At 53.1% G+C, this 15,134-nt stretch overlaps 1 protein-coding gene across 1 annotated transcript in view; it reads right to left on the bottom strand.

Moving 5' to 3' along the window:
- Positions 1-15,134, bottom strand: part of LOC144737947 (DNA repair protein XRCC1-like) — a 72,243-nt gene that overhangs the window by 28,292 nt on the left and 28,817 nt on the right. Inside the window, exons 7-11 of the mRNA XM_078620853.1 lie at positions 11,468-11,544; positions 10,290-10,485; positions 6,880-7,005; positions 2,398-2,593; positions 1,213-1,329 (exon numbers count right to left, since the gene is read on the bottom strand). Of these exons, the coding sequence (XP_078476979.1) occupies positions 1,213-1,329; positions 2,398-2,593; positions 6,880-7,005; positions 10,290-10,485; positions 11,468-11,544 (712 nt within the window). The remainder of the gene's footprint in view (positions 1-1,212; positions 1,330-2,397; positions 2,594-6,879; positions 7,006-10,289; positions 10,486-11,467; positions 11,545-15,134) is intronic.

Consider the following 15,134-nt stretch of genomic DNA (forward strand, 5'->3'; position numbering starts at 1 on the left):
GTACGGGTAGGCCGTGAGTCACTGGTGAGTAACCGTTTGTCACTCATTTTGGGTAGGGTACGGGTAGGGGTAGGGAACGGGTACCCGTACCCGGCCGGGTACGGGTAAGGAATCAAAACCCGTTTGCGACCTCTGCCCCACACCCCAACCCCCACCCCCATCCTCCTCGGTTCCTCCCCCTCCTCTTACCCTATGTAACAATGTCTCATCAAAAATAACTGTCGCTACAGTTATTTTGCTGTGCTTTTTTTTTCACCTGACTAAGGAAGCTTGTGTTGCCTCCGAAACGTCGTGATTTTATTTAGTTGTTTTCATTTATTTTATTTCTTGTTTCACCTACGTGACTTGACCGAAAAAACCTAAGAGTATGAATCCTTGCAGTGACGAAAGCTTCAAATCTAGAATCTGCTGCTGATTATTTTCTGCGTGGTCCATCTCCGATGGTGCCGTCACTGTCGTGAGCCTTGACACTCCACCATGCCCCGTCCTTGCCTTCATTCATCATCGCTAGCAGCTGGAGGTTGACATCATCACCTCCCCACCATCCTCCGGCTGTCTAAACGAAATCGGTGAGGGTTGTGGCTCCATAGGTCTGCCCCCGTGACTTGCCAGTGGCAAGCACCTTCCACACTTTCACACAATAGCCTCAAAGCGCACCTAGCCTGGTACAACCGCTATGGCGAACGCACCGCCACATTATGCTCATGCATGTGTGTGTCTGACCGCCTCTCCATTCGTGCAGGCGAGTCCTCTTATAAGTGAGTAAGGCCCCTCTGAGCTGCTGTACGTAGTTCTTTTTCAGAAGCGACCTGGCTGTCAAAAATGATAGCTCAACAAAGTGGACCTATCACGGCGTGGAAATGTATAGGAGCCAAAAACTCTGAACTCACGTTGATTCTACAAATGTGGAGGGAAAAAATCACGAGGATCCAGAAAAAAAAAATCACACGATCAAGGATAGACACTGCAAACTCCAAATATACAGCAGGCGTCAGGGTAGGATGACTCTCTGTGTCTCTACGTGCATCTCCCCGTATCTCCCCGTGTCTCCCCGTGTCTCCTTTTGTCTCCCCGTGTCTCCGCGTGTCTCCCCGTGTCTCGCCGTGTCTCCCCGTGTCTCCCCGTGTCTCCCCGTGTCTCCCCGTGTCTCCCCGTGTCTGCCCGTGTCTCCCCGTGTCTGCCCGTGTCTCCCCGTGTCTCCCCGTGTCTCACCGGCGCTCTGCGAGTCTCCGCCCCTGAGCGGCGCTGTCCTCCAGCCACTCTCTCCGCACCACGAGAGCCCCGGCAGCCTGCGCCTGACGGCTCTTGGGTGTGCGGGCAAACGCACAGCTGAGACGTGGGGGGACACGGGGAGACACGGGGTGACACGGGTAGACAAGTTGAGATGCGGGGAAACGCGGGGGAAACGCAGGGAGACATGGGAAAACAAGTTGAGATGCGGGGAAACGCGGGGAGAGACGAGGGGAGAGACGCGGGGAGAGACGCGGGGAGAGACGCGGGGAGAGACGCGGGGAGAGACGCGGGGAGAGACGCGGGGAGAGACGCGGGGAGAGACGCGGGGAGAGACGCGGGGAGAGACGCGGGGAGAGACGCGGGGAGAGACGCGGGGAGAGACGCGGGGAGAGACGCGGGGAGAGACGCGGGGAGAGACGCGGGGAGAGACGCGGGGAGAGACGCGGGGAGAAACGGGGTGACGAGTTGAGACGTGGGGAGACACGGGGATACGCGAGGAGACACAGGGAGACAAGTTGAGACAAGGGGAGACACGGGAAGACGCTGGGCGAGAAGGTGAGGCAAGGTGCAAGACACGGGGAGAGACACGGGGTCACATGGAGACACGGGAAGAGATGCGGGGGTGAGACACGCAGAGGGGTGAGACACGGAAACACAGGGGAGACACAGACGTGGAGATGAGGGAAAAACAGATCGAGGGGGAGGAATGTCGGGGGATTGTGGTTCCCCAATGGCCCCTAACCCCATCGCCCCCACCCCCCCATGCCTTCAGTGGACCCCGAGTTCTCATACCACCCCACCCTGTACCCCCTCCAGGGTTGGGTTCCCCATGACCCCTCCCCCCCTGTGCTACTCTCACCCCCCCAGTGCCCCCCCTGTGCCCCCCCCCAGTGCCCCCTTCTCGCCCCCCCCCGCCCACCCCCCAGTGCCCCCTTCTCACCCCCCCCCCAGTGCCCCCTTCTCGCCCCCCCCCCGCCCCCCCCCCAGTGCCCCCTTCTCGCCCCCCCCCCCCCCAGTGCCCCCTTCTCGCCCCCCCCCCCGTGCCCCCTTCTCGCCCCCCCCCCCAGTGCCCCCTTCTTGCCCCCCCCCTCCCCCAGTGCCCCCTTCTCGCCCCCCCCCCTCCCCCAGTGCCCCCTTCTCACCCCCCCCCCCCCCGTATCTCACACGAGGTGGGTGCAGCCCGGTCCCCAGTCGGGCCGGTAGCGAGCGCCCAGCCCCAGGGCCAAGTCACGCAGCGTGGAGCGCAGAGGGTTGGTGAAGCCGCTGAGCGAGACCACCACCCCGCACAGCGCAGGCTGGCCAGGAGACGCGGGGGGGGGAGAAGCTGCGGGGGGAGGGGCCCTGACCCCACGAGCGCTGCCTGTTGGGGTGGGGGGCAGATCAGGTGGGGGGGGTGGGGGGCAGATCAGGTGGGGGGGGGGGGGGGTCATGCGGTGGGTGGTGGAGGGGCGGTTAGCGCAACGGGCAGCCTCGGAGTCACCATCACCATCGTCATTATTATCATCATCGTCGCCACCATCATCACCACCTCTATCATCATCACCACCGCTACCATCATCACCACCGCTACAATAATCACCACCACTACCATCGTCACCACCACTACCATCGTCACCACCACTACCATCGTCACCACCACTACCATCGTCACCACCACTACCATCGTCACCACCACTACCATCGTCACCACCACTACCATCGTCACCACCACTACCATCGTCACCACCACTACCATCGTCACCACCACTACCATCGTCACCACCACTACCATCGTCACCACCACTACCATCGTCACCACCACTACCATCGTCACCACCACTACCATCGTCACCACCACTACCATCGTCACCACCACTACCATCGTCACCACCACTACCATCGTCACCACCACTACCATCGTCACCACCACTACCATCGTCACCACCACTACCATCGTCACCACCACTACCATCGTCACCACCACTACCATCATCACCACCACTACCATCATCATCACCACTACCATCATCATAACCACTACCATCATCATCACCACTACCATCATCACCACCACTACCATCATCACCACCACTACCATCGTCACCACCACTACCATCGTCACCACCACTACCATCGTCACCACCACTACCATCGTCACCACCACTACCATCGTCACCACCACTACCATCGTCACCACCACTACCATCGTCACCACCACTACCATCGTCACCACCGCTACAATAATCACCACCGCTATCATCATCATCATCACCACCACCGTCACCACCCTCTTCACCCCACTGTCAGCATCACCGTCATCACCATCATCATCATCATCATCTCCACCATCGTCGTCACCAATATCGTCACCACCATAACCACAATCACCACCACCACAATAATTATCGTCACAACCACAACCATCACCACTGTAATCACCACCATCATTATGATGATCATCATCATCATCATCACCACCACCACCACTGTCATCATCACGACCACCATGACCACGATCACCACCATCACCACCATTACGACCACCACCATCACCAGCATCGTCAACACCGTCACCACCATCACCACCATCAAAACGCCATAACCACCAACAATAGCCACCGTTCACCACTAAGTGGCGGTGACGTCACCACGGCACTTGTGCCAGGCTAGGTGCACCATCAGGCCTCGCTGGTAGGAAGTAACGGGACAGACCCTGGTGCCGTGGGTTGACTTACGGAAATTACTGGCAGATGCACTACCTGTGCCCCTTGCTGTGCCAAATTACCGCGTTGTCACTGCCCCGTGCTCTGCCTATTGTTGTGAGCGTCCCTCCTTTGCCCTCCGCTATTGCTGCGTCCTTCACGAACCTCCAGCTGTACCGCACCAGTCCATCTCTTCTCGAGCCCATACCGTTGCACGTTTAAACCCCCTCTATCTGGCCAAATAAAAGGTGCTTGGGCATGCGCTGGCTTGGCATGCAGGCTACGTGACCCAGCCAACGCAACCTTGCCTGCCGGAGGAGCTCACTGATGGGAATGTGTCCAGATCTTTCAAGGATTGTGAGCTTCTCACACAATCCAGCCTGGTTAAACGCAGGATAGATCATAGGCAGGCCAGCCTGAATGGTTCTAACTGCCGAAGATGTTCCATTAGAGGGGTCCACGTTTCACAAGCATAGACAAGGGAGGGCCGAGAAGGCCTGCAGCATCGTATGGAGCAATAGACCAGGTATTTTCCACACAGCAGCGTTAAACAGAAGATACAAGATAAATGCCACTTGCTTCGAATCTGGCCTGGGTATGTGAAAACATCCACGCTCTCCACATGGACAGCGGAGGGGATGGAGTGTTTGATGACAAAATACCCAGGCAGGTGTATGCCTGGATAGTGGGGCATGAGGCTGGGTAGTGGAGCATGTGGCTGGGTAGTGGAGCGAGTGGCTGGGTAGTGGAGTGTGTGGCTAGGTAGTGGAGCGTGTGGCTGGGTAGTGGAGTGTGTGGCTGGGTAGTGGAGTGTGTGGCTGGGTAGTGGAGCGTGTGGGTAGTGGAGTGTGGCTGGGTAGTGCAGCGTGTGGCTGGGTAGTGGAGCGTGTGGGTAGTGGAGCGTGTGGCTGGGTAGTGGAGTGTGTGGGTAGTGGAGCGTGTGGCTGGGTAGTGGAGTGTGTGGGTAGTGGAGTGTGTGGGTAGTGGAGTGTGTGGCTGGGTAGTGGAGTGTGTGGCTGGGTAATGGAGTGTGTGGCTGGGTAATGGAGTGAGTGGCTGGGTAATGGAGTGTGTGGCTGGGTAATGGAGTGAGTGGCTGGGTAATGGAGTGAGTGGCTGGGTAGTGGAGCGTGTGGCTGGGTAGTGGAGTATGTGGTTGGGTAGTGGAGCTTGTGGCTGGGTAATGGAGCGTGTGGCTGGGTAGTGGAGCGTGTGGCTGGGTAGTGGAGTGTGTGGCTGGGTAGTGGAGTGTGTGGCTGAGTAGTGGATTGTGTGGCTGGGTAGTGGAGTGTGTGGCTGAGTAGTGGAGTGTGTGACTGAGTAGTGGATTGTGTGGCTGGGTAGTGGAGTGTATGGCTGGGTAGTGGAGTGAGTGGCTGGGTAGTGGAGTGTGTGGCTGGGTAGTGGAGTGTGTGGCTGGGTAGTGGATTGTGTGGCTGGGTAGTGGAGCGTGTGGCTGGGTAGTGGAGTATGTGGCTGGGTAGTGGAGTGTGTGGCTGGGTAGTGGAGTGTGTGGCTGGGTAGTGGTGTGTGTGGCTGGGTAGTGGAGTGTGTGGCTGGGTAGTGGAGTGTCTGACTGGGTAGTGTAGCTTGTGGCTGGATAGTGGAGTGTGTGGTTGGGTAGTGGAGTGTGTGGCTGGGTAGTGGAGCTTGTGGCTGGGTAGTGGAGTGTGTGGTTGGGTAGTGGAGTGTGTGGCTGGGTAGTGGAGTGTGTGACTGGGTAGTGGAGCTTGTGGCTGGATAGTGGAGTGTGTGGCTGGGTAATGGAGTGAGTGGCTGGGTAGTGGAGTGAGTGGCTGGGTAGTGGAGTGTGTAGCTGGGTTGTGGAGTGAGTGGCTGGGTAGTGGAGTGTGTGGCTGGGTAGTGGAGTGTGTGGCTGGGTAGTGGAGTGAGTGGCTGGGTAGTGGAGCGTGTGGCTGGATAGTGGAGTGTGTAGCTGGGTTGTGGAGTGAGTGGCTGGGTAGTGGAGTGTGTGGCTGGGTAGTGGAGTGAGTGGCTGGGTAGTGGAGCGTGTGGCTGGGTAGTGGAGTGTGTAGCTGGGTTGTGGAGTGTGTGGCTGGGTAGTGGAGTGTGTGGCTGGGTAGTGGAGTGTGTGGCTGGGTAGTGGAGTGTGTGGCTGGGTAGTGGAGCGTGTGGCTGGGTAGTGGAGCTTGTGGCTGGGTAGTGGAGTGTGTGGTTGGGTAGTGGAGTGTGTGGCTGTGTAGTGCAGCGTGTGGCTGGGTAGTGGAGCGTGTGGCTGTGTAGTGCAGCGTGTGGCTGGGTTGTGGAGTGTATGGCTGGGTAGTGGAGTGTGTGGTTGGGTAGTGGAGTGTGTGGCTGGGTAGTGGAGCGTGTGGCTGTGTAGTGCAGCGTGTGGCTGGGTTGTGGAGTGTATGGCTGGGTAGTGGAGTGTGTGGTTGGGTAGTGGAGTGTGTGGCTGGGTAGTGGAGTGTGTGGCTGTGTAGTGCAGCGTGTGGCTGGGTTGTGGAGTGTATGGCTGGGTAGTGGAGTGTGTGGTTGGGTAGTGGAGTGTGTGGCTGGGTAGTGGAGTGTGTGGCTGTGTAGTGCAGCGTGTGGCTGGGTTGTGGAGTGTATGGCTGGGTAGTGCAGCGTGTGGCTGGGTTGTGGAGTGTATGGCTGGGTAGTGGAGTGCGTGGTTGGGTAGTGGAGCGTGTGGCTGGGTAGAGGTTTGCGGAGCCCCAATGTGGTTTGAGTCCTACAAAGACGCCATATTCTCTGTCCATCTGCTATAGCAGAGGTGTAGGGATTTTAAAGCGGACCTACATAGCTACTATATTAACCTGGTAAGGCCTATGATAAAATCAATAGGCCAGGTATTTGTTTTATTCTGTGCGTTTGGGGTCCCACTGTTCACAATCATTATGATGGTGGGCAGGCACACACTAACTCCCCCCGCACTCTCTTTCACATTCACCATCTCTCACGCTCACTCATTCACGCTCATAATCTCACTGCTCCCACCCACCGGCTTTGCTCGCCCCGTGGTTGTTGTTGTTGCTATGGTTGTTGTTGTTGTTGTTGTTGCTGCTGCTCCGCACGAGCGAGCTCTGTGCAGGTGATGCAGCTGCTCCTTCTCTCCGGCCTCCACCACCTCCGAGAAGGACAGAGAGAGAGCTCCATCAGACACACTCAACACACACGCTCACCACATACACCACACTCTCACACTTACAATTATCACACAAACTCACACCACACTATATACACTCGCACCACACAAGCACACTACACACTCTCAGTGTCACAACCGCCAAGCAGCGGAACCTCCAATTTTCCTGGATTGAGAGGCGATTTAATTTTGTTCAAACCGCACGCAAAAAAGACCAACATCCCCCATATAACCTTAACAGACTGTTGGGGCAAGCGCTGTTAGCGAGCACCTATGAAGGCCGGCACGGTATACGAGGGGGTGGGAGGCCAGCCACATGTGGCTATGTTTACACACCGCACCAGGTACATAATTGAGGCCGAGTCGACCTAGGGGAGGCCCATGACTGGTTAAGACAATCGTCACTGGTGTTGGCCATGAGCGGGAATCAAACTCGGGTTGCCGGGTTCATGGTACAGCGTACTAACCGCAACACTACCGCTCCCCTCTATGCAGCTTGGGATACACACATACGTGCGTGTGCGTGCGTGTGTGTACGTGTGTGTGCGTGCGTGTGTGTGTGTGCGTGCGTGTGCGTGTGTGTGTGCGTGTGTGTGCGTGTGAGCGTGTGTGTGTGTGCGTGTGTGCGCGTGTGCGTGTGTGTGCGTGTGAGCGTGTGTGCGTGTGTGCGTGTGTGCGTGCGTGTGCGTGTGTGTGTGTGCGCGCGCACCGCTCGCTCCACGTGCAGTCTTCGAGGTTACCGAGGCTCTCCGCCATCTAACTTTGACGACCTTCACCGCGACCGTGTGCGCAATCGCGCGTCATCGGCACAATGATGGGAACTTGATGGTGGTCATACGAAGAGACGGTGTACCTGTCAACCCGTACGGTTTACCTGTATTCTTGTACGGGGAAATTGAGTTTTGAGGGGGGGGTGGGGTGGCACGTGCCCCCCCCAATGATCCGATCGAAATCCCTCATTTCGATCGGATCAATGGGGTTTATTAGTAATATATCGGCATTTTGCGACCCCCAGGTCCATACAGCGTACAGCTGTTTCAATACGGGCAAAAAAATGCGTGTGTTTGTGTTTCTCCTCCTGTGATGCGAGACTTTGTAGGACGAACGTTGAGATTTATAAGGGTACGGGGTGACCAATAAGGTCTAAATTTGTCTGTAATAAGGTAGGCACTGATAAGGGGTTGACGAGTTTTACATGGCATCGGAGATCGGAGGTGCGCTGTGACTCAGAATACGAAACAAAAAATTCAACGCTGTCGATAACACTGGTCAACACACTTTTTCTGGCATAAGGTATTCCCACGGTTTTAATGTAATTTTGGGGTGCTGATTCCAAATCTGGCATCAGTTTTTGTCTATCACATCAGGTTTTTGAGATATCAAATATTGCATTTTCAATAAAAACTGCAGAAGAAAAATATTAAATAAATGTGGATTTCTACATACAATGATATTGTAAACACACTATCCTAAAAATACAGCACCATATTTTAACACTAAAGCAGTCACTGACTCGCAACAACTTGCAATCATAAGTGACAGAGTTAATTTCGGGTAAAATCAATGAAAATGGGGTATGCCGATAGCATAAAAATGAGATGTGATAGAGCAAATCTGAGCTCAGATTTGGAATCCGCACCCTGAAATTAGTCTAAAACAGCTGCAAAAGTCCAGGCCACAAAAAACGTTTTTTTTTTGTTGACCAGTGTAATCCATGCTTATGACGGGAAGGACGGCAGTGGAGAATTCCACATCGCGGGTAATCTAAAATATCCATTTTCCGCGGATCTCTATGCCAAACGCCACTAATGTAGGTAAAAATTATGTTAAGTACGAAAAAATATTTGATAATTGGTTTTTTTACCCTTCTATCTGGCAACAAAACTGACACCTTTTTTTACAAGGAGTCATGTTTGCATAGACCACAATACCTGCAGCCATAATGCAAACAAAAAACATAACTCTGATAATATATGCATTGTCCTTGAAGTTGATTGTCTCGGGTGTGGACCAATCAATGTCATCTGGTCCAACACCAATGGAGACTAGGCTCTAAGGAAAGCTGTCTCGGGTGTGGACCAATCAACTTCAAGGACAGTGCATATCATTATCATCATTAGAGTTGTTTTCTTTTTGTTTGCAATTTTACTGCTTGTGTTGTGGTTATTGCAAACATGATGCCTTGTATAAAGGTGTCAGTTTTTGTACCAGTTGAAAGGGTAATAACCTATCACTTTATTCATTCTTGTTAAAAACCGCATGCGAATAATTGAGTCTACTATTTGTTTTATTCTAGCAGTGGGTAAGGCCCCACTGAGCTATGTAACTTTTTTTTCAGAAGCAGCAACCTGGTTATCAGCAATGATAGCCCAACAAAGTAGTGGATTATCACCATCGCGTGCAAATTCATAGCAAGAGCCAAATCACTCGAAAATGCACGGTAACGTTGATTGTAAATGTGGAGGGGATAAAAAAGTAACCCGTAAAAACTAAGTTTTTCACTATAAATCCTTTATATGCGTGGCATCGGATTTATTTTATTATTCATTTCTGTTTTTCTTGAGTAAGAGTTTCATTTTTATCACATTGGTATTTTAAATTAAATATGAAAAAAAATTTTTCCTAAAAAGTGGAAAATTTTTGAATTTTTTTTTATCACGAAAAGAAATTGTCACGCACAGCGAGTCTGTGTGCAAAATGTCAGCTGGATTGGATCACGGGAAGTGGGTTAAAAAACGACCGAAAGATTTGCACGGTCGTAAGCGCGCAAGCAAGCAAGCAAGTGAACTTAATATAAAGGATTTAAAAAGTGGAAGACCTGGAGAAAAATCCACGCCACCTCCAAGAAGAGAGAGAGCGAGAGAGAGAGACTGCTCACTCCGAAGATACAGCAGCAGGCAGTCTCAGGATCCGGAGTCGAACCCACGACCTTCTGTATACCAAATTTCGATTTAAAGCTTTCGCGACTGCAGGGATTCATCTTCTTGGTTCTTTCGGTAAAGTCATCACGTAGAAGGGAAATAATAAAATAATAAAAATAAAACATCATAAAATACAATTCTCACGACGTTTCGGCCACAACGCAAGCAGCCGTCACTCAGGTGAAGAACAGGTCTGTCGGAAAGACAGCGTCTGTATACCAGTCGAGGAAGTTAACATCTCCTCGCCACCGGGTAGTCAGGGTCGGGATCGAACCCACAATTCTGTATACCAGGCGAGGTAGTTAACATCCCCATCTCTGAGCAGCGTGACCCGGAGACACAAACCTCGTGAAGGGTCCATGAGGAGGCCCCCGCCTCCTCCTCCTCCTCCTCCTCCTCCACCACCACCTTGTCCACCACCTTGTCCCCCTCCTCCTCCCCCTCCCCCGGCTCCTCCACCTCCCCCCCACTCGCCCTGCGGCCGCCTCTTCCGTTGTTGGGAGGTCACGGGCAAGTCAAACTTCCTCTTGAGGCACGCGGCCTGAGAGCAGAGAGACACAGGACAGAGACACGGCACACTGAGACAGAGAGACACGGCGCACTGAGACAGAGAGACACAGGACAGAGACACGGCACACTGAGACAGAGAGACATGGGGCACTGAGACAGAGAGACATGGGGCACTGAGACAGAGAGACACAGGACAGAGACACGGCACACTGAGACAGAGAGACACTGAGACAAACACAGGACACTGAGAATGAGAGACACTGAGACAAAGACACTGAGAGCAGAGAGGCACAGGACAGAGACACGGCACACTGAGACAGAGAGACACGGGGCACTGAGACAGAGAGACACTGGACACTGAGACAGAGACACTTAGACACAGGACACTGAGACAAAGAGAGTCTGAGACAGAGAGACACAGGACAGAGACACGGCACACTGAGACAGAGAGACACGGGGCTCTGAGACAGAGAGACAGAGAGACACTGAGACAAAGAGAGTCTGAGACAGAGAGACACAGGACAGAGACACGGCACACTGAGACAGAGAGACACGGGGCACTGAGACAGAGAGACAGAGAGACACTGAGACAAACACAGGACACTGAGAATGAGAGACACTGAGACAAAGAGACACTGAGAGCAGAGAGACACAGGACAGAGACACGGCACACTGAGACAGAGAGACACTGAGGCAAACACAGGACACTGAGAATGAGAGACACTGAAACAAAGAGACACTGAGACACAGAGACACTGAGGTAGAGACACTGAGACACTGAGACAGAGAGACACGGCACACTGAGACAAAGAGACACTGAGACAAACACAGGACACTGAGAACGAGAGACACTGAGACAAAGAGACACTGGACACTGAGACACTGAGACACAGAGACACTGAGACAATGGACACTGAGACAATAGACACTGAGACACAGAGACACTGAGGCAGGGACACTGAGACAGAGAGACATGGGACACTGAGAAAGAGAGATACGGGAAGTGAGGAGACCTGGGGCTTGATGGTGGAGCTGGGTGAGGAGGGTGACCCAGGTAGATCGCCCAGTGCCGCCCTGGCATAGCTCAGAGCTATGAACACAGAAACATCCAACAATCAATACCAAATTTCGATTTAAAGCTTTCATGACTGCAGGGATTCATCTTCTTGGTTCTTTCGGTAAAGTTACGTAGAAGGGAAATAATAAAATAATAAAAATAAAACATAATAAAATAATTCTCACGAAGTTTCGGCCACAATGCAAGCAGCCGTCCTCAGGTGAAGAACAGGTCTGTCAGAAAGACAGCGTCTGAATGAACGACAGCGTCTGAATGAACGCTGTCTTTCCGACAGACCTGTCTTTCCGACAGACCTGTCTTTCCGACAGACGCTGTCTTTCCGACAGACCTGTTCTTCACATGAGGACGGTTGCTTGCGTTGTGGCCGAAACGTTGTGAGAATTATTTTATGATGTTTTATTTTTTTTATTTTATTATTTCCCTTCTACGTGACTTTACCGAAAGAACCAAGAAGATGAATCAATACCAATACCCGCCATTCGCCACTAAGTAACGGTGACGTCACCACGGCGCCTGTGCCAGGCCAGGTGCACGTGAAGTGTCGACGGCTCGCTAACAGGAGGTCTCGAGACAGACCCAGGTGCCATGGGTTGGCTGACTGAGATGACTGGTAGATGTACCAGCTGTACCCCCTACTGTGCCAACTTGCAGCATTTTAGCCGCCCGGAGCTCCGCTCGTTGTTGTGAGCGTCGCTTCTCTGCCCACAGTTGTTGTTGATGGACAACTGCCTCCAACTGCCCAGTAGCGTCCTTCACGAGCATAGAGGCTGATCATACCGCTGGTACCAGTGTTCGGCAAGTCCACTCAGCTCCACATCCATCAGTCCATCTCTTCTCCAGCCAATGTCGTGCCCGTTTAGACCCCTCAATGCGGCCTAACAAAAGCTGCTTGGGCATTCGGTGGCTGGGCAAGCGGGCTACATGACCTAGCCAATGCAGCCTTGCCTGCCGGAGGAGCTCACCGATGGGACTTTGCCCAGATCTTTCAAGGATTTGTGAGCTTCTCACACAATAAGCCTGGTTAAATCCAGGATGGATCGTAGGCAGGCCAGTCTGAATGTTTCTAACCGGCGCAGATGTTCCATTAGAGGCTGAGTCGACCTAGGGGAGGCCCATGACAGGTTCAGCTAATCGTCACTGGTGTTGGCCGTGAGTGCGAAACGAAACTTGGGTCGCCGGGTTCATAGCGCGGCACGCTAACCGCTACACTACCGCTCCCCACACACCAATACTCGCCATTCGTCACTAAGTGACAGTGACGTCACCACAGCGCCTGTGCCAGGCTCGGTGAACTTTGAGGCCACGTAAAGCGTGGAATGGTCGCCTGCTAAAAAGGAGGTCATGGGCCAGACCCAGGCGTTATTTCGTTGACAGACCGAGATGGCTGACAGATGCACCTCCGACCTCCATTGTTGCTGTTAGGGCAACTACCTCCAACTGCCCATTATTAGCCTCAAGGTGCACCTAGGCTGGCACTGCCAAACAGCATCCTCAACACGCCTTCACCACAGAGGCTGGTCATTGGCAAGACCAATCAGCTTGACATCCTCCTGTGCCGCACATCAGTCAATCTCTTGTCTAGCTCGTGCCGCGCCCGTTTAGCCTCCTCTATTCGGCCAAACAGAAGATGCTCGGGCATGCATGCGGTGGCTGGGCATGTGGGCTTCGTGACCCAACCAATGCAGCCTCGCGCTGCCAGAGGAGCCCACTGATGATGGGGAATGTGTCCAGATCTCTCAAAGATCTGCGAGCTCCTCACACTGTAAACCAGTCGTCGTTAAACCCAGGATGGATCCCGTAGGCAGAGCCAGCCTGAATGCTTCTAAACGGTGAAAATATTACATTGGTGGGAGGGGGGGGGGAGGGGTCCCCGTTTCGCAAGCGTAACTGTGGCCCGAGAACACCCGGCAGCTTCGTGTGGAGTGACAGAGCCATGCCAGCTTCCAGACGCAGCAGCGTCGCGCAGCCGATGGAATAGATAAAGAATTAACCCGTAAAAACAAAGTTTTTCACTATAAATCCGTTATATGCGTGGCGGCTAGAGTCCTCTCGTCCTCTGGCTTGAGATGGCTGCCACCTATGGGTCAGATGATTGCCTGCCACCATTAAGCAATTGGTAATTAAATATTTAAAAAAATTTCCTAAAAAGTGTAACATTTTGGGAAAAAATTTTTTCAAGAAAATAAATTGTCACGCACAACGAGTCTGTGTGCAAAACGTCAGCTCGATTGGATCACGGGAAGTGGGTTAAAAAACGACCGAAAGATTTGCACGGTCGTAAGCGCGCAAGCAAGCAAGCGAACTTAATATAATGGATTTAAAAACCCGCCTCTACCAAACCGCAACTGGTCGTAAGCACTCTGCCCAGTAGCTCGTCCGCTCTTATCCAAGATGGGAGAGATGAGGAGGGAGGGGCTCGAGTGTGTGAGGAATCATTGTGTCCGCCTGGGCCACAATAACCATGACAGGGACGTGAAGAATGCGATGAGAAAGACTCCCAGACCCAAACTCCTTGTCTCTAACACTATTCACTATGAGACCTCCTTTACCAGTGGCAAAATATAGTAATAGGTTTTTACCCTTTCAACTGGTACAAAAACTGACACCTTTATACAAGGCATCATGTTTGCAATAACCACAACACAAGCAGTCAAAATGCTAAATATAGTAATAGGTTTTTACCCTTTCAACTGGTACAAAAACTGACACCTTTATACAAGGCATCATGTTTGCAATAACCACAACACAAGCAGTCAAAATGCAAACAAAAAGAAACAACTCTGATGATGATAATGATATGCACTGTCCTTGAAGTTGATTGGTCCACACCCGAGACAGCTTGTGTTGTGGTTATTGCAAACATGATGCCCTCTAACACTATTGTTAAAACTAAACTGCATTGTTTTACCAAGTGAAGGCCCCTCTGAGCCATGTAGCTCTTATACTGGTAGGAACCTCCTGGTTACACCAGCCCACAAGGGATTATTGTGTCCGTCGTGCAGGGACGGGCTGGGTGGGGAGAAAGGGGCTGGGTGGGGAGGGGCTGGGTGGGGAGGGTGGGGCTGGGTGGGGAGGGGAGGGTGGGGAGGGGCTGGGTGGGAGGGTGGGTAGGGGCTGGGTGGGGAGATGAGGGTGGGGAGGGGCTGGGTGGGGAGGAGCTGGGTGGGGAGGGTGGGGCTGGGTGGGGAGGGGTGGGGAGGGTGGGGCTGGGTGGGGAGGGGCTGGTCACCCCGTGGTGCCCTTATAAAACTCAACGTTTAACCTACTCACGCCGGCTTGTGCCCGACCTCACAGTCGGCCATATTTGTGGAATACACCACTCCGCCGTTGACCCTGCAGGCCATTGACCGAGCAACCCAACGTTCCAACCAGCTCCCTCCGCAGGAATGTGTTTTAGAAGCGACCCAGCTACCACAAACGATGGGTCAACGAATTAGGGGAAAATCCGGAGGACCCAGAAAAAAAAAAAAGTCCAAGCGACCACCACAGGGAGAGAGAGACATCGCAACCTCCAAATACAGGTATACCCTGGTTTCGATTTAAAGCTTTCGTGACTGCAGGGATTCATCTTCTTGGTTCTTTAGGTAAAGTCACGTAGAATG

Source organism: Lampetra planeri, chromosome 76 (assembly GCF_965212315.1).
Source record: "Lampetra planeri chromosome 76, kcLamPlan1.2.h2, whole genome shotgun sequence".
Classification (NCBI taxonomy): Eukaryota; Metazoa; Chordata; class Hyperoartia; order Petromyzontiformes; family Petromyzontidae; genus Lampetra; species Lampetra planeri.